A 20,103-nucleotide genomic window follows, 5' to 3' on the forward strand; every position below is an offset into this window, starting at 1 on the left:
AAGTTAATCTGACTGTAAATATTTAGAAGATAGTAACTTCGCCAGTTTAACTTTAAATTATCAAAATTATATTGAAACAAAATATAAACTTAAAAGTCTAATGAATTTTATTCGACGAATAGTTAGTTACTCATTGATTTATTTGTTGTTGGTGATAAAATGGTGATTTATATTGGTGATAATGTAATAAAATGGTGTTTTATATTTTAAATATCTATCAAAGTAATTTATTTTGTTTAGTAGGTATTTCCTATTTCCTACACAGAAAGGCAAGGATATGTTGGTTGATCTGAATCGGTACTAGAATTTTTAGTGCCTCTCGGCAGATGTTTTATATTTTAAAGCACTAAGATTCACATCCTGTTTAAATGCAGAACATCCACTTTATAAACCTTGGGCCCACACTTAAAAGAATGTATTACTTCCCTCATGAGACTTTTTTTATTTAGTGATTCATGTCGAGTCGGACAAGTTTTCTATTTCGGAAAATTTTCTGGAGGGAGGCGTTTCGTAATTATAGAGGTTTCTAAACTTTGGTTCGTCTGACAACTGGATTACCCTTAAAAATTTGTCGGATAATATTACCTACCAATAAATATGTAATGAATATAATAATACAAGAATAAAAAACCGCTAAACGCCGTAAAAATGAGTGGCGCATAAAATATTCCAGCTACAAAAGATCTGATATGAATATTACGTGGCGCGAAAATGGATTTTCATTTGATGCAAAACAAAATTCTAGTTTTATTTTAAAAGATTTTTCCATAATATTTGCTAAATTTGAAGTAAACGCGCCACAAAAGAGTAACTTTGATACAGTTTGCATTTTAAAACTCTTTTGTGGCGCGTTTACTTCAAATTTAGCAAATATTATGGAAAAATCTTTTAAAATAAAACTAGAATTTTGTTTTGCATCAAATGAAAATCCATTTTCGCGCCACGTAATACTCATATCAGATCTTTTGTAGCTGGAATATTTTATGCGCCACTCATTTTTACGGCGTTTAGCGGTTTTTTATTCTTGTATCAGGAGTTTTTCAAAGTTATTTATAAATTAAATGTATGAAGTTGAATGCAATGTTCCCCTATTACTAGTGTTGAATTACGAAGTCGTGTCCCGCTGTCCCGGACAAGGCTTCTGGGCCATCCGAATTTTCAACGTTTTGGTAAAATTTTATTTTGAAATTTTGAATACGTTATTCTTTTAAGAATTCACATTAAATTGAATTGGTGGGACGCAAAAAAGTCGACAATGTCTGGAATGTAACATGTACTAATTTTTTTTCTTCTACGACGCTACAGCCCATATTGAGCCTTGGCCTCCTTTATTTTTTGCCTCCACCCTTGCCTGTCTGTGTCTGCTCTTCTCCATACACGGACTCCTAAAAGTGCTTGTGCGTCGCTGTTTACTGTGTCTTCCCAGCCCTTTCTTGGCTTTCCAACCGGTCTTTTTTCCAGCATTCTAGCGTTCAGTGCTCTTTGTAATACTAGTACAACATAAAAAATTTCCTTTTTTAAGAACGATTTCCGGATTGGGAGTCGAAACGTCAAAAACTAAGAAAAATGTAGTTATAATTACAATCCCAAAATATCATTGTCAACATAAAAATGTTAAATTATCAATAAAATGATGATATTAAAGTTATATATTTGAAAAACATGGCCCGATTTTCATTGAAAAGTCCCGGATTTTAAGTATTTTCAGCTTTGTCCCGAGTTCGACTGAATTGGAGTTGGTCACACTACCTATTACACGTCAAGCTTTATAAATGGTCACCTTTGTTGCATTATATCCCAAATAATCTAGTATCTATCGAATGTACACTAGATTTTTTTCTATTCGAAATAGATTGAAACAAAAATATTGAGATGGCCGGTAAATGAAATCGGATTGCCCGTTGCCAGATCAAATTTAGCGTCGTAACCACTACAACTACATAAACCATTTCGGGAATAATCGTTAATTGGATTATACTTTTATAGCTTAATAACTTCTAAACGGCTTAACCGATTTTGATCAGTAAACATGAGTTTGAAACGTATTGACCAGTAGTATCTGATGGATCTAAGGTCAAGTATGATAACTGAAGCTATTACAGGAATTATTGATCTTAAGAAACCGTTTTTCCCACAGGAAATAGATTTTATCATACTTATGAAGCCTATAACCTAAAAATTCGAACTTTCCCGGATATAAGGTATACACCGTTAGATTCGTCTTGAGTCCTTCTACAAACGCTAAGTTATTGGCGCAATTCGTAGGTTGAAATGTTGAGTAATTGTCGAAAAACCAAAATTTTCAAAGTTTAGTTTTTCAGTTTTTCGGCGATACTGAGCCGTGCGTATGTCTGATCCTGACAGCTTAGACACCATTTAAAAGCTTAACTCAACTCTATGGATTTGGTGTATTTGCGGTTTTCCTGTCTCTTCTTGAACCGAAGATATATACCCCAAAAAAATATGCTGTTTTGTACCTACCAAGTCCTATAGCTGGCTTATGGGTGGTCAAAAGTCACAAACTACACCGGTTCTAAATCGGCCCTGACCCCCTCTTCAAACACAGAGAAAAAATATCAAATGGGTTTAACTTTTAAACACACATACATACATATCCACAAACATTTTCTCTTTTTTAAATAAAAATTGAGTCACATTTCTAAGCTCTATAACTTTTGAATGGTATAACCGATTTTCAAAATTATACATGCGTTGGAAAGGTAATGATCAGTTCTATTAGAAGCCGCAAAGGTTGGACTTAATTTTTAAAATTTTTGGGAATTTTGGGGACGAGAACGAAAAACAGACCCTAAATAGGAAGGGCCGTAAAATCTACACCCTTGGACCAAAATCGATGATTGACATATAAATCGGTGAGTCTTTTTCTGAACTTTAAGATGGGAGTTGGCCCAATTTTCAATTCAGTCAGATTTAGAAAATCGAAAATTTCGTGTATAATATAGTGTCGCGTGTAGGGGGGTGTGGGTGTGCGCCACTGGCGAGAACTGCCGTTCTCTGGTAATGTTCAAAATTAGACATGAGTTGGAAAGGTAATGATCAGTATTGTTAGAAGCCGCAAAGGTCGGACTTAAATTTTCGAAGTTTTTGGGAGTTTTGGGGACCAGAACGAAAAACAGACCCTAAATAGGAAGGGCCGTAAAATCGACACCCTTGGAATAAAATGGATGGTTAACATATGAATGGGTGAGTCTTTTTCTTAACTTGAAGATGGGAGTTGGCACAATTTTCAATTCAGTCAGATTTAGAAAATTGAAAATTTCGTGCAAATAATAGTGTCGCGTGCAGGGGGGTGTATTTCTGAGCCACTGGCGGGAACTGCCGGTCTCTGGTAATTTATTCGATATAAAACTAACAGCTTCGATAACCACTAAATCGAAAACTATTAATTTTATGAAAAAAATTTATAATGAACATTTTTTGCTTATAATTAATATTTTTACCAGCATTTGCGGTCAAAATATAATAAAAAATTTCCACCCTCGAGATGAGGTTGGTTGTCACACCCCATGGTAAAAGCGTATTTCTGCATCATATAGATTTTGATCCTTGGACTATCCACTACTTATTGTCAAATTTTCAAACAAATCTATCCATTCTGTAAAAATTGCTAAGTGAAAAATTACAGTTCCTGGACTAATTATACATTTGGAGCTCTATAACTTCTGAACGGCTTACCTGATGTTAATCACCAAACATGAATTTGAAACGTATTGACAAGTAGTATCTGATGCATCCAAGATCGAGTGTGATAACTGAACGTATTACAGGAATTATTGAGCTTGAAAACCCGTTTTTCCCATAAGAAATAGATTTGATCATACTTATGAAGCCTATAACTTAAAAATTCGAATTTTCCCAGATATGAGGTATACACCGTTAGACGCGTCCTGAGTCTTTCTACAAACGCTCAGTTATTGGCGCAATTCGTAGGTTGAAATTTTGAGTAATTGTCGAAAAACCAAAATTTTCAAAGTTTAATTTTTCAGTTTTTTGGCTATGGTGAGCAGTGTATATGTCTCAGCTTGATCGCTTATGCGCCATTTAAAAGCTTAACTCAACCCTATTGATTTGGTGTATTTGCAGTTTTCCTGTCTTTTGTTAAACCTAAGATATATACGCCCAAAAAATATGCTATTTTGTATCTACCTAGCCCTCTAGCTGGCTTAAGGGTAGTCAGAAGTCAAAAATTAGACCGGTTCTGAATCGGCCCTCACACATTCTTGAAACACAGAAAAAATTATTCAGATCGGTGTAACTTTTCCACACACATACATACATACATACATACATACATACATACATATCCACAAACATTTTCCATTTTTTAAATAAAAATTGAGTCATATTTCTGAGCTCGATAACTTTTGAATGGTATAACCGATTTTCAAAATTTAACATGCGTTGGAAAGGTAATTATCTGTGCTATCAGAAGCCGCAAAGGTCGGGCTTAAATTTTTGAAATTTTTGGGAGTTTTGGGGACGAGAACGAAAAACAGGCATTAAATGGGAAGGGCCGTAAAATCCACACCCTTGGACCAAAATTGATGGTTGACATATGAATGGACGAGTCTTTTCCTAAACTTTAAGATGGGGTTTGGCCCAAGTTTAAATTCAGTCAGGTTTAGAAAATCGAAAATTTCGTGTATATATAGTGTCGCATGTAGGGGTGTTGTGCGCCACTGGTGAGAACTGCCGTTCTCTGTGGATATAAAATATAATAAAATATAAAAGTGCATAAAGTGCATTCAAAATTGCATATACATCCATAGCTTAACCTCAGGTTCCTGAGGTTAAAATAGGTCGATTTAAGCTAACTTACCTTAGTACAAAGTTTATAATAACCGAGATACACGGTGTCAAAGTTAGACTTTTTTTTTAATTATTATTGAATATTTCCTGACAGGTATGAGATAACAACATGAAATTTGGTATTTGGGGGTTTTTTGGGTCGAGAAAACTAAATTCTCTACCAAAAATGATGTATTGCCAGGGGGCAACACATACGCCTTTCAGCACTCATTTATTACGTTCAATTTTTTTTATCCCTCACTCTGTATAATTTTGACATTAAAATTTTTATTTTCCTATTAGTTTTACTTAAAAAAGGTATACTTTGTTCATCTCCCTAAACTCAACCGTTTTCGAGATAAACGCATTTTAAATCTGTGATACACCATCATTTTTAGCATAATATCATTGTATGTAGTCCCACCCGAAAAATAACTTAAAACCATAATAATTGTGCCAGTTCTCAAATTTATGTCATTGCATCGCAAATTCCATTTGAAGAAATTTGCGATACATTTTGGAATAATTTTATGGTTTTAAGTTATTTTTCGGGTGTAACTACAATGATATTATGCTAAAAATGATGGTGTATCGCAGATTTAAAATGAGTTTATCTCGAAAACGGTTGAGGTTAGGGAGATGAAAGAAGTATACCTTTTTTAAGTAAAACTAATAGGAAAATAAAAATTTTAATGTCAAAATTATACAGAGTGAGGGATAAAAAAAATTGAACGTAATAAATGAGTGCTGAAAGGCGTATGTGTTGCCCCCTGGCAATACATCATTTTTGGTAGAGAATTTAGTTTTCTCGACCCAAAAAACCCCCAAATACCAAATTTCATGTTGTTATCTCATACCTGTCAGGAAATATTCAATAATAATTAAAAAAAAAGTCTAACTTTGACACCGTGTATCTCGGTTATTATAAACTTTGTACTAAGGTAAGTTAGCTTAAATCGGTCTATTTTAACCTCAGGAACCTGAGGTTAAGCTATGGCCCATTCTTTACCAAACACCCTGTATATAAAAATAAAGTCAAAACCAGTATACTAAGAAAAAAAATATTATTTGGGGGGTTTTGGGGTCACTGAATACGTTTACGCAATCAGAACTGACCCCCGTAGCACCTTGTGCCCAAGGTCAGTACAATAGACGTCATCTTCTGCTGTTTCGATGGTTTTCGGCATTAAATCGATGCAAACGGATTACTCACGAGTTTTAGGGGTCACTAAGTAATAATATGCCATCAGAATTGACCTCCGGAGCACCTGGTGCCCATGGTCGCTTCTAACGCACGTCATCTTCTGAAGTTTCGAGGGATTTCGGCACTAAATTGATGCAACTGGACTATTCGAGTAGTTTTTGAGGTGATTAAACACGAATATGCCATCAGAACATACCCCTGGATCACCTGGTGCCCAAGGTCACTGCAAGGGACGTCATCTTCTGAACTTTCGAGGGCTTTCGGTATTAAATTGGTACAAACGGATTACTTAGGGGTTTTTGAGGTCGCCAAACACGAATATGCCATCAGAATAGACCACCGGACTACCTGGTGCCCAAAGTCAATACAAGGGACGTCATCTTCTGTAGTTTCGGGTGTTTTCGGTATTAAATTGATGCAAACGGATTACTTACGGGTTTCTGGGGTCACTACGCATGAATATGCCATCAGAATTGAATTCATTCTGGAGTACCTAGTGCCCAGGATAGCTACTAAGGCACGTAATCTTCTGGAATTTCAAGTGTTTTCGGCATTAAATTGATGTAAACTGATTACTTACGGATTTTTTGGGTCGGTAAACACGAATATGCTATCAGAACCGACCACCTGTGCACCTGGAGCCCAAGGTCACTGCAAGGGACGTCATGTTCTGGACTTTCGAGGGCTTTCGGTATTAAATTGGTACAAACGGATTACTTAGGGGTTTTTGAGGTCGCCAAACACGAATATGCCATCAGAATAGACCACCGGATTACCTGGTACCCAAAGTCAATGCAAGGGACGTCATCTTCTGGAGTTTCGGGTGTTTTCGGTATTAAATTGATGCAAATGGATTACTTACGGGTTTCTGGGGTCACTACACACGAATATACCATCAGAATTAAATTCATTCTGGAGTACCTGGTGCCCAGGATCGCTACTAAGGCACGTAATCTTCTGGAATTTCGAGTGTTTTCGGCATTAAATTGATGTAAACTGATTACTTACGGATTTTTTGGGTCGGTAAACACGAATATGATATCAGAACTGAACTCCGGAGTACCTGGTGCCCAAGGTCGCTACTAGGGCACGTCATCTTGTGGGGTTTCGAGGGCTTTCGGCATTTAATTGATGTAAATGGATTACTGGAGAGTTTTTGAGGTCGCTAAACACGAATATGCCGTCACAACACAACCAACTCCCTGTGCACCAAGGTCACAACAAGGGACGTCATCTTCTGAAGTTTTAAGTAATTTCGGCATTAAATTGATGAAAATAAATTACTCGAGGTTTTTGAGGTCGGTAAACACTAACATGCTTTCAAAACAGACCATCGTAGAACCTGATTCCCAGGGTCACTGCAAGGGGCGTCATCCCCTAGGCGAGGTTTTCGGTACTATATTGATGCAAACAGATTACTTATAGGTTTTTGGGGATGCTGAACATGAATACCCCATCAGAACAAACACCGGAGGACATGGTGATTAAGGCACGTCATCTTCTGAGTTTCAAAAGTTTTAGGTACTCAATTGATTCAAACAGATTACTCGCGGGTTTTTGGGGTTGCTAAACACAAGTACGCCATCAGAAGAGAGACCGAAGCACCTGGGCCTAAGGCACGTTATCCTTTTTAGTTTTGAGGGTTTTTGGTATTAAATAGATTCAAACGGATTACTCATGGGTTTTTGGAGTTGCTAAAGACAAATACGCCGTCAGAACAAACACCGGAGCACCTGGTGCCTGAGGTATATCATCTTATGGAGTTTAGAAAAATTTTGGTAAATTGATGTAAACGAATTGCTCATGGGTTTTTGGGTTTGTGGAATACTAACTTTACTATGTTGATTTTTTTTATATGAGTGTTATTATGCGTCGACGTTATTAGTGATTACCGTAATCACAAGATTCTCCAGAATTCCTCATTTAAGCCATATTCGTGTTTAACAACCCCAAAACCAAAAAGTAATCCATTTTTCATCAATTTAGTACCGAAAACTCTCGAAACTCCAAAAGATAGCGCTTTATTCACCAGGTGATTTGGTGTCTGTTCTGATGGCGTTTTAGTATTCAGGTACTTCATAAACCCATGAGTAATCTGTTTTCATCAATTTAGTACCAAAAACACTCTAAACTCCAGAAGATGACCTGCCTTAGGCACCAGATGCTGCGTGGGTTGGTTTTGATGGCATATTCATGTTCATCAACCACAAAAACTCAAGAGTAATCCGTTTACTTAATTTAGTACCGAAAACTATCGAAACTACAGAAGATGACGTGCCTTAGGCACCCGGTGCTACGGTGTCTGTTCTGATGGCATATTTATGTTCAGAAACCCCAAAAACCCATGAGTAATCCATTTGCATCAATTAAGTACCGAAAACCCCCTAAACTTCAAAAGATGACCTGCCTTAGGTACCAGGTGCTCCGAGAGTGAGATCTGATGGCGTAGTCGCGTTCAGCAACCCCAAAAACCGATGAGTAATCCGTTTGTATTAATTTAGTACCGAAGACTCTCGAATCTCCAGAAGATGACGCCCCTAGCAATAATCTTGGGCACCAGGTTCTCCGGGATTCGGTTCTGATGGCATATTCGTATTAGCGACCTCAAGAACCCCTCAGTAATCCATTTGCATCAATTTATTGCCGAAATTTCTCGAAACTCCAGAAGATGACGTACCTTGCAGTGACCCTGAGCACTAGGTGCTCCGTGGGTCTGTTCTATTGGCATATTCCTGTTTAGCGACCTCAAAAACCCCCCGAGTAATCCATTTGCATCCTTTTTATGCCGAAAACCCTCGAAACTCCAGAAGATGACGTGCACTAGTAGCGATCCTGGTCACCAGATACTCCGGAGTTCAATTTTGATATTATCATATTCATGTTTCGCAACTCCAAAAACACGTAAGTAATCCCTTTGCATAAATTTAATACTGAAAACCCTCGAAACTCCAGAAGATGACGTCCCTTGCAGTGACCTTGGGCACCAGGTGATCGAGAGGTCTGTTCTGATGGCCTATTCGTTTTTAACGACTCAAAACCCCCGAGTAATCCATTTTTATCAAACTCCAGAAGAGGACGCCCCTTACAGTGAGCTTGGGTTCTAGATGCACAGGGAGTCGGTGTTGATGGCATATTCGTGTTTAGGGACCTCAAAAACCCGTAAGTAATCTGTTTGCATCAATTTGATACCGAAAGCCCTCGAAACTCCAGAAGATGACGTCCCTTACAGTGGCCTTGGACACCAGGTGATCCTAAGGTCTGTCCTGATGGCATCTTCGTGTTTAACCACCTCAAAAAACCCCCGAGTAGTCAAGTTACATCAATTTAGTGCCGAAACCATAGAAACTCCAGAAGATGACGTGCCTTAGTAGCGACCCTGGGCACCAGGTACTCCGGAGGTCAATTCTGATATCATATTTGTATTTAGCGAACCCTAAAACTCGTGAGTAATCCGTTTGTATCGATTTAATGCCGAAAACCATCGAAACTCCAGAAGATGACCTCTCATGCCATGACTTTGGGCACCAGGTTATCCGGGGATCAGTTCTGATGACGCAATAATATTCAGTGACCCCAAAAACCCCCCAAATAATAAATTTTGTTTCTTAGTATACGGATTTTGACTTTATTTTTATATTTATGCAATTTTGGATGTATTTTATGCACTTTACAGTGCAATTATGCATTTCCACCCATTTTTGAATAGTAGACTTTTTCCTGACGTCATCCTGAACGTAATGCAAAAACTACAAGTCTCTAGGTACTGTATTTAAAAATTTATTTATTCGGGTGCTTTTAGTGCTAAATGTCCTGGTCTATTAATATCCCTTGGAATATTTTCATTTTATGCCAACGATTTTTCTAGGCGTTTTAATTCGTTCCTCAAATAACACGTTCAATTTATTTTTCAAATTCAACTTTGCTTGAAATTTTTGTTATTGTTGTTGTTGTTTTTGTTGATGTTCAAATCCTTGTGCATTGATTTTCGGTATATTCTGTCCCTAACTTTTCAATTTGGTTTGGGTTCTTGAAGATGAATCGTGCGGAGAAAATAATTGTACTTTTACACAAGTACTATTTCAAACCGCTTCCACAAAAACCACCTTATTGTTTTGTTTTTGTCTTTTTTTTTCGTACCATTATAAAATACTACAATATTTTAGAAACCTGTACCAGTAAAACCGTGGACGGGAATATGGAAAGCAGACATAATGATGAGGTGTATTCAGTACGATCATATGACCCCAGAGGGACAAGATATGGTGTCAGGTAACCAAAACCTTGGGAGTGTATTGACCATGCCACTTATCAAAAAATATTTTAGGGACTGAAGACTGTCTATACGTTAACATTTATACTCCAAAAAAACAGTCATCAAAGAAGTTTAATGTGCTCATCTTTATCCACGGAGGTGCCTTCATGTTTAATCATGGAGGATTGTATGGTTCAGAAATTATCATGGATAGAGACGTTGTTTATGTTACAATGAACTACCGTTTGGGGCCACTAGGTAAGAATAAACTACTCATATTTATTTGCTATTGCGTCCGTTAGTAAATAATATCAGCTAAATTACCAGTCAGCTGTATTTAGTGTGATTCATAGCGCACCATAAAGCCGATCTGACGACTCCTAGAGGAAGAAGCGTACATAAATGAAGGGTGGTTATCTCTGAAACAAATTAAATCTTAAGTTATCTCTCATTATCTTATAGTGTAGGAAACAGAGGTTGAACCTTGCAAAATGGACACAAGTCCGGTTTTATTTTTTTTCCGTTATATCAAGGGGTGCTTATTATAAGACTAACTTTTTCTGAAAAAATTTCGCCCCGGAACCCCCCTTTTCACCCGTTTAAAGGGGGTAATTTGCGGTTTTTGCGAAACGTAGCCCTTCCTGTACCTTTTACAAAAATTTTTTTTATAGAGATATGAAGAGGCCTATATTTTCGACGATTTATTTCCCTACAGCATATGTCTATCATCCACCGTTTAGCGAGGGTGACGCCCCAAATTTGACAAGTTTTTAAAAAAGATGTTTTAAAAAAAAAATGTATTTTTCCCTAACTATAACGGAAATTAAGAAGAAATCCTGCGGCAATTATTCACAAATAAGTGATTGATTTTTTGGTATAGGTTTCACTTAAAGGTAATTGCCCTATTTTTAATTACAGGGTGTTACATTCTAAAAAACCCCTTTTTATACCATCTGAACCGTTTATACTAGAGTAAAAATACTTTCAGCGATTACCCATGTACTGGTGCTATTTACAAATTTGTATAATGCACCCCCATTTTTCCCCGGAACCACCCCAAAAAAAGAAGAATTAATAAATAAAGTGATTTTCTTGGAATCCTTCACACACAATGCCCTTTATTAATATGCTTCATATATCATTTTGTGCACGTTATTATTACCCATGCACGGATACCAAAAGCGATTTCCTAGTGCAACCCCTGTAGCCAAAAAAAAAATAAATAAAATGGGCGTTGAAATTTTTTGTTGTTTTTTGCTTTTTGATCCATATGGGCATATGCTTCATCAATAGTGCTTTTCAAAAATTTTTATATGGTTATTGCAACATACCTGCGGAAACCATCCCTATCCTTGAAAGTATACTGCAGAAACTACCCCTATCCCTTGGCGAGGATGTTTTTACGATTTTCTCATTACCTATGCATTCTTTTTAAACAAAACTTATACAATGTTAAAGACCACTATTTACTCTAACAATTAGGTTCTATTCATTTTTTTCGTATAAGCAACCGTTACGGCATAGTGGCGCTGTAAACTTCATATATGCTTTGGCGGGCTCCAGTTTTTGTTTTTTTTTCGTCATCTGTTCGTTTTATTGATAATGTACTTATGTAAAATAAAACAACACAGTGTAACCTACAAATTATGACCTATGCACATTTTACAATCTTTGCCCAAAGCCACAGTGGTGGCCCAAAATCAAGTTTTGCATACTTTCGCCACCTACACGCATTTTATTGCATTAATGCTACCTTAATAGCACAATATTTACCCTTAAGTGGTCGCTAAGCAGTGGCGGATCCAGGGAGGGGTGATCACCCCCCCCCCTCTCAAACCAAGTGATATTATATTCAAAGATTATAAAAATATTCATTTATTTTTATAGAAATACTTATATTATATTATTATTTTTATAAGAATGGCGTACATTTTATGCTTTAGCGACAGTGGAGGATCAAGCATCGTTAAGAGGGGGGTGCCAATTGGCTAAATTTCTATAAAAATAAAAGAATATTTTTATAATCTTTGAATATAATATCACTTGGTTTGAGAGGGGGGAGGTGATCACCCCATCACCCCTCCCTGGATCCGCCACTGCTTAACGACCACCTATTAAGGTAGCATTAATGCAATCAAATGCGTGTAGGTGGCGAAAATATGCAAAAATTGACTTTGGGCCACCACTGTGGCTTTGGAGCGCAAAGATTGTAAAATGTGCATAAGTCATAATTTGTAGGTTACACTGTGTTGTTTTATTTTACATAAGTACTTTATCAAAAAAAAAGAAACAGATGACGAAAAAAAAACAAAAACTGGAGCCCGCCAAAGCATATATGAGGTTTACGGCGCCACTGTGCCGTAACAATTGCTTATACGAAAAAAAATAATAGGACCTAATTTTTAGAGTAAATAGTGGTCTTTAACCTTGTATAAGTTTTGTTTAAAAAGAATGCATAGGTAATGAGAAAATCGTAAAAACATGCTCGACTAGGGATAGGGGTAGTTTCTGCAGTATATTTTCAAGGATAGGGGTGGTTTCCGCAGGGATGTTGCAATAACCATATATATTTTTGAAAAGCACTATTGATGAAACATATGCCCATATGGATCAAAAAGCAAAAAACAAAAAAAAATTTCAACCCCCCAGTTTATTTATTTTTTTTTTTTTGGCTACAGGGCACTAGGAAATCGCTTTTAGTGTCCATGCATGGGTAATAATAACGTGCACAAAATGATATATGAAGCATATTAATAAAAGGCATTGTGTGTGAAGGATTCCAAGAAAATCACTTTATTTATTAATTTTTCTTTTTTTGGGGTGGTTCCGGGGAAAAATGGGGGTGCATTATACAAATTTGTAAATAGCACCAGTACATGGGTTATCGCTGAAAGTTTTTTTACTCTAGCATAAACGGTTCAGATGGTATAAAAAGGGGTTTTTTAAAATGTAACACCCTGTAATTAAAAAAAGGGCAATTACCCTTAAGTGAAACCTATACCAAAAAATCAATCGATTATTTGTGAATAATTGCCGCAGGATTTCTTCTTAATTTTCGTTACAGTTAGGGAAAACTATATATTTTTTTAAAACATCTTTTTTAAAAACTTGTCAACTTTGGGGCGCCACCCCCGCTAAACGGTGGATGATAGACAGATGCTGTCGGGAAATAAATCGTAGAAAATATAGTCCTCTTCATATTTCTATAAAAGAAATTTTTTGTAAAAGGTACAGGAAGGGCTACGTTCCGCAAAAACCACAAATTACCCCCTTTAAAGGGGTAAAAAGGGGGTTCCGGGGCGAAATTTTTTCAGAAAAAGTTAGTCTTATAATAAGCACCCCTTGATATACCAGAAAAAAAAATAAAACCGGACTTGTGTCCATTTTGCAAGGTTCAACCTTTGTTTCCTACACTATTAATTCGACTCACATTTTAAGTACTAGGAAGCCAAAATTCGTTAGACTTATACCTAGATAAGTAAACGGGATATAGAATGCAATTGTAGATTCCACCAGGTCTATCATTTATCGTTGCGTTTGCCTGGCAAATTGTAGAAGATTCGGATATTAGATTGTTACCAGAAAATTTGCTCTCCGGCATAAAAGATCTATGGTGCTTCTCTACTTTAGACTTCTTGTTGTTCATTTTTATTTATTGTTAATTACAGGTTTTTTGAGCACCGAAGATAATCTAGTTCCTGGAAATATGGGAATGAGGGATCAAATTCTAGCCCTTAAATGGCTTAAAGACAACATAGGGTATTTCGGAGGAAATCCTGATTCCATAACTATTATGGGTATGTCCGCTGGAGGAGCAAGTGTACATACACACTATATAACACCACATTCGAAAGGTAATTTATAATAATATCAAGTAAGATGATTATACATTGAGCCAATGAAAACAGTCCGCCTCGATGTTTAGCAGCATTTATTAGATTTTAAGGAAATGAGGAAACAGATTGATTTTTGTTCTAAGGGGGACACATTTTAACGATACATACATCTGTCACTTGTCAACTCCCTCCCTTCCACTTACCCAACACCTTGTTTTTAAATAGGGAATATATCATCTGTGGTCCATCATTAGAAAGGCATTTCGATGGAGTAGTTAGACAAATTGACTGTCCACGATTTTTTTTTTTCGTAATTTGCACCGTCTTTGAAAAAAAAATCTTAATTAATTTAAAGTATAACATCTCTTAAAAATAAAACGTAACGCATATGGTTTGCAGGGCCCCCGCTACCATATGTGCAAAGTGTGCACTGCACACGGGCGCCATCCTTTAGGGGCTCCAAAACCCGGGGTCAAAAATTGCAAAAAAAAACAAACAAAAAAAAACAAAATTATCCAGTTACTGCCGATTCCCATTTGCGAGAACATATCAGAAGTTAGGCATTTTAATTTATTTTGTTATGATTTTATTCTGTTTGTTTCATATTGATATTTTAGTCTACAAATTAATAATAGTCCATTTACTCACGGTTTTTGCTGTTAATTTTAAAGAACCGCTTATATTGACATGGAATTTGTCATACACATAGATAACAAGAAAAGAAGTGATATTGTGCCAATGTGTGCTTTTGCCCTGGTGGTAAAAGGGGTATTCTCAGGGGAATACGCCCGAGAATACCTGGGGTATTCTTGGCGGTGAAAAAACATACGTTCAAATAAGTCCGGAATTGGATAAACTGACTAATTCTAAGCAACTTTTGTTCTATAGAGATTTAGTCAATACTTTTGGAGATATTTGCGAGTGAATATGTTCATTTTTCAACAAAAAACCCCGTTTTAGAAGGTTTTTCGCAAATAACTCAAAAATTAATTATTTAATCAAAAAAATACTCTTAGCAAAAATATAGCTTACAAAAGAGTGAAAAAATAATTTATATATGAAGTCTGCAAACCCAGAGGAAGCAGAGTTGTAGCTAATGAAAAGTAGGTCAAATTCTAAATCGAATATTTCAACGTGAAATAACCAAAGAATTAAGCACTTTTCGGGGAAAACTCATTACAACTTCTTTAAAGTGTTTAAAAAAGTTTCTAGCAACAAGAGCAAGCAGCAAGCATCCTTTTTTTTTTGGAAAAAAAAATCGTAAAAATCACACTTTAATTAGCATTCTAAATGAAATTAATCGTTACCGCTTTACCATTTACTTTCTATGTATTGTTTATATTATGATCTGTAAGTTTCATCGGTTTAAAGTGCCCATTTTTGAAAAAATATGGTTTTAAAGTGAATTTTTTTTAATCTTGAAAACATTCCTTTTTTGCAAATTGTAACTTAAAAATTAATACGAAAAATCTCAAGCAGTAAAAAAATTTAGGTTTTATTTGTCTCAATATTTTGGATTTTTTTTGTTTTTCTGTAAGACAAAAATTGTTGATGATATGTGAATTTGCATACACTCGTGATTAGTAACTCGTTCAAGACTTATTACTCTGAACGGACAAAAAAAGCACATATTAAAAATGTGTATGATCAATGGCATACATGCGCGCCGTCCGCCCAGTGGTGAAGGCTCGCATGTATGCCATCCACACGGAACGAGAAACACTTTAAAAAAGTTATAATGAGTTTTCCCTCATATGTGCTTGATTTTTTGGGTATTTCACGTTGAAATATTCGATTTTGAATTTGACGAATAAGAACATCCTTTTCATTAGCTACAACTCTGTTTCTACTGGATCTGCAGTCTTCATATATAGGTACTTAAACCATTTTTTCACTTCTTTATAAGCTATATTTTTTTCGATAAAATACTTACTTTTTGATTTATTTACGAAAATCCGTCTAAAAACGAGTTTTTTTTTTGTTGAAAAATTAACATATTTACTCGCAAATAACTTGAAAAGTATTGACTTAGTGAAAAACTTTATACAATAAAAGCTGTTTAGTCATTTTATCCAATTCCGGCCTTTTGTAAACGTATGTTTTTTCACCCCCGAGAAGGGGTGAAACTCACATTTAGGACAAAAGCATACATCGGCACAATATCACTTTATTCTTTGACATGTTAGCTATGTGTATGCCAAACGTTATGTCAATCCAACCGATTCTTTAAAATTCGGAGGTTTTACAATATTTTACCTTGGGGAATGGACTATAAATATGACTTGTAAAGTTCAGTTTTTTGGTTTGTTTCAAGGACCTACCTACCTTAAAAAAAATAAAAACATGATCCCAAATGCCTTAAGGGGCGCCAAAATCTTTTTTGCACACAGGCGCCAGTAACCCTTACGGGGGCCCTGATGGTTTGCTAATATATCATTTATGTCATGACATGTCATTCAACAGAAATGACATATTAGCAAAGCGTATGCGTTACGTTTAATTTTTAAGAGGGATTTTACTTTAAATGAATTAACCCGGGAGAAGTCGCGCTCACTTCTGTAACGTAAGTAGTCGCGCGTAGAGAAAAAATCTCATAATATAGATTTAAATACGAATTTAAATCAAATTTCTCTTTTATAATATTTTTATTTACTTGTTATGTTAAAAATATCTATTTCTAACAATTTTAAAGCTAATTAGTTCTCACTAAAGCCATAAATTCCCCAAAAAAAAATAAAAAAAATATAAAAATTTCTACGCATTACTACGATCTTCCTAGAGGCACTTACGAGTGGAAAGCAATGTTGAAAAATTGTACTTTATCAAGTTATCACGGAAAAGGATAAAATGTGGGATTTTTTCTCACGGCCTGACTGCTCCCGGGTTAAGAATTTTTTGCAAAGACTATTTACAAAGAACAAGGTGTTGGGGAAGTGAAAACGAGGGAGTTGACACATGACAGATGGGTGTATCTTAAAAATGTGTCCCTCTTAGAACAAAAATCGACCTCTTTCCTTATTTACTTAAAATCTAATAAATACTACCAAATATCGGATTGGACTGTTTTCATTGGCCCACCCTGTACATAATAATGTATGTATTTATGCAATATGGCCCTCTTAAATTAAAAACAAATATATTAATTTTAAATTTATTGTAAGATTTGATCACTTTTTTAATGGATTGATTCTTTACTTTTTTTTTCTTGTAATAGAAGGACGGTATGCATAATAATGTATAAAGACTCTAAAACCTCTTTTTCATTTCTATCTGCATCTCCCAAAAGACGTACGTAAGTATAATTAAGTTTTTTTCGCTCACATTTAATCTGAAAGTCATAATAAAAAATAATTTAAAGTACTGTAAATAAACATTGTTGAGAATTAGTAAAATAATAAAAATAATATAAATAATCTAAACAAGCAAAATCAAATCAAATTCTCATCGGTCTCGTCTGTGTCTGAGTCTGAGAATGTATTTTCTATGTCTGAGGTCGTTTAAAAAATTGTTATATTTTTCTTTTCTTCAACAATATAAATAACAATATCGAATACCTTTATCAAACGAAAAATTTGGCCCGGATATCGATAAAGTATAAAGATTACCAGCTCTTCCGAAATACATGTCATATAATCGTTTTAAATGGTAAAAACAAGTGATAATGGAAATAGAAACTACAAAACAAATTTAGAATATAATTTTTATTATAATTAATTATTGTGGTTTAATCCAATGTAAATACAATATAACTTAACCAAGCCTGGAATGGCCCGCGGGCCATTTTGTATGCCTTTTGTTTTCGTTAACATCTATGCATTAAAGAATGGAACGCCGAAAAAATTTTTGTTCCTTTACCCAAAGGTCAGCTGATTTCTGCAAGTCAATACTTTTCGAGTTATTTGCAATTGAAAATGTTTATTTTTCGAGAAAAAATCACGTTTCAGGCGGTTTTTCGAAAATAACGCAAAAACTAAGTATTTTCTTTGCAAAAATGTAGCATAGAAGAATACAAAAAAGTTGTGTATTCGTGTTAAGTCCATAGACTTAACGAAATCAAAGTTGTAGCTCATGAAAAATACGTTCTTATTCTTCAAATTCCAAATCGAATATTTCAACGTGAAATAACCAAAAATTAAGCACTTTTCAAAAATCAAGTAGTGTTTAAAAGAAAAGCTTTATTTTTATTTTTTGTAAAAGTTTCTGTCATCAAAACTAAGCAAGTTACGCTCAAAATATTGTTGGCCCTTTTTTTTGGTAAAAAAACCGTGAGAATCTCACCCTATTTAGCACCCCAATTGAAATTAATCGTTACCGCTTTACAAACAATTTACTTTACTTATATATTTTTTATATGATCTGTAAGTCTCACCAATTTAAAGTGCTTATTTTTGAAAGGGTTACCTATAGTTCAAATGGCTTAAGTCACTAATCACGAGTATATGCGAACTTTGAACAGACATATCTTAACCAATTTTTGTTTTATAGAGAAAAATAAAATGAAACTAGCATATTTATAAAAGCAAAACCTACATTTTTTTACTCTGAGATTTTTCGTATCACTAATACTTTTTAAGTTATTTTGACAAAAAAAAAATCATTTTTCCAAAATGTTTAGAAAAAAAAACTTTTTACTGTAAAACCAAATTTTTTCAAAAGTAAGCACTACGAACTGGTCAAACTTACAGATTGTATAAAAAAAATACACATACATATAAAGTAAATGGTAAAGCGGTAACCATTAATTTTATGAGATTTGAGGGTGCAATTAGGGGGAGATTTTCACGATTTTTTTACCAAAAAAATGAGGCCAACTTTATTTTGAGCATAACTCGTAGAGGATAACTTTGAACATAACTTTGATGCTAGAAACTAAAAAAAATAAAAATAAAGCTTTTTTTAACACTTTAAGACTTTAACACCTAACACTTACAAAGATTTAATAAGTTTTTCCAAAAAATTGCTTACTTTTTTTGTTATTTCACATTGAAATATTCGATTTGGAATTTGACGAATATGAACTTATTTTTCAAGAGCTTCAACTTTGCCTTTATTGAATTTATAGACTTCATTATTACAATGTTTTGTTCGATTTTTTATAGGCTTTATTTTGCTTAGAATATTTTTTTCGATAAGATTATTTACTTTTTGAGTTATTTGCGAAAAACCGTCTGAAAACGTGTTTTTTGTCGAAAAATAAATATTTTCAATCGTAAATAGCTCGAAAAGTATTGACTACAGAAAAAACTCTCTAGATCGAAAGTTGCTTAGAATTAGTCGTTTCGAATTCATTTCCGGACTTATTTCAAACGCGCGTTTTTTCACCCCCGAGAAGGGGTGACTGTCACCGCCTAAGTAAAATAAACCAACGGCACAATTTCAACTGTGAAGTGGACGATAAGTTAAACCTAAATCCAAATTTTGAGGCAATTCGGAGTTGACCCTGAAAATTGCACTCCAAAACGGTCATTTACTGAGGTGTGGGCATAATGTTTTTGCAAAATACAACTATTATCAGGTGTCAGATAATTAAAGGCCAGCGCACATAGCTCGAAAATCGCATTCAGGGTCGCCCTCGAAGGCCATTTTCACGATTGGGCGCCTTTAGTAGGTATGAGTATCCGCTGTTTCTATTATAATATTAGATTGGTAGCTACATCCGACAATTGTTCTAAAATATACAGGTGCAGTTTTCTACGCTCCTTAACTCCATTATAGATGTAGGATTACTGCACCCCATAATCCTACAAAACGAAGCCAGTGAGTACAACAAAATACGACTCATAACATATAAGTATGTCATACTGTCTCTGACGGTCTATTGGTTACATTCATTTTCTTCTGTTAAGGTTCTTTTGACTTCTTGCCAAGAATTTTCTTTATTTTGCTCGCTCATCGAATCCTGCGAATTCTCCATCGCTAGTTGATGCTGCACGCGGTCTGGGAATAGGTTGAGTTGCAATACACTGAGGTTGTATTTTCTGCTGACTGTTTTCGTATAATAT

The 20,103-nt window shown here is 35.1% G+C and overlaps 1 protein-coding gene across 1 annotated transcript in view; it reads left to right on the forward strand.

Annotated features, from left to right (window-relative positions):
- LOC114347290 (venom carboxylesterase-6-like) overlaps window positions 1-20,103 on the forward strand; it is a 39,804-nt gene that overhangs the window by 10,603 nt on the left and 9,098 nt on the right. Inside the window, exons 3-5 of the mRNA XM_050641971.1 lie at window positions 10,177-10,282; window positions 10,338-10,523; window positions 13,934-14,119. Of these exons, the coding sequence (XP_050497928.1) occupies window positions 10,177-10,282; window positions 10,338-10,523; window positions 13,934-14,119 (478 nt within the window). The remainder of the gene's footprint in view (window positions 1-10,176; window positions 10,283-10,337; window positions 10,524-13,933; window positions 14,120-20,103) is intronic.

The sequence above is a fragment of the Diabrotica virgifera genome, chromosome 1 (genome assembly GCF_917563875.1).
Source record: "Diabrotica virgifera virgifera chromosome 1, PGI_DIABVI_V3a".
In the NCBI taxonomy this organism is placed as follows: domain Eukaryota; kingdom Metazoa; phylum Arthropoda; class Insecta; order Coleoptera; family Chrysomelidae; genus Diabrotica; species Diabrotica virgifera.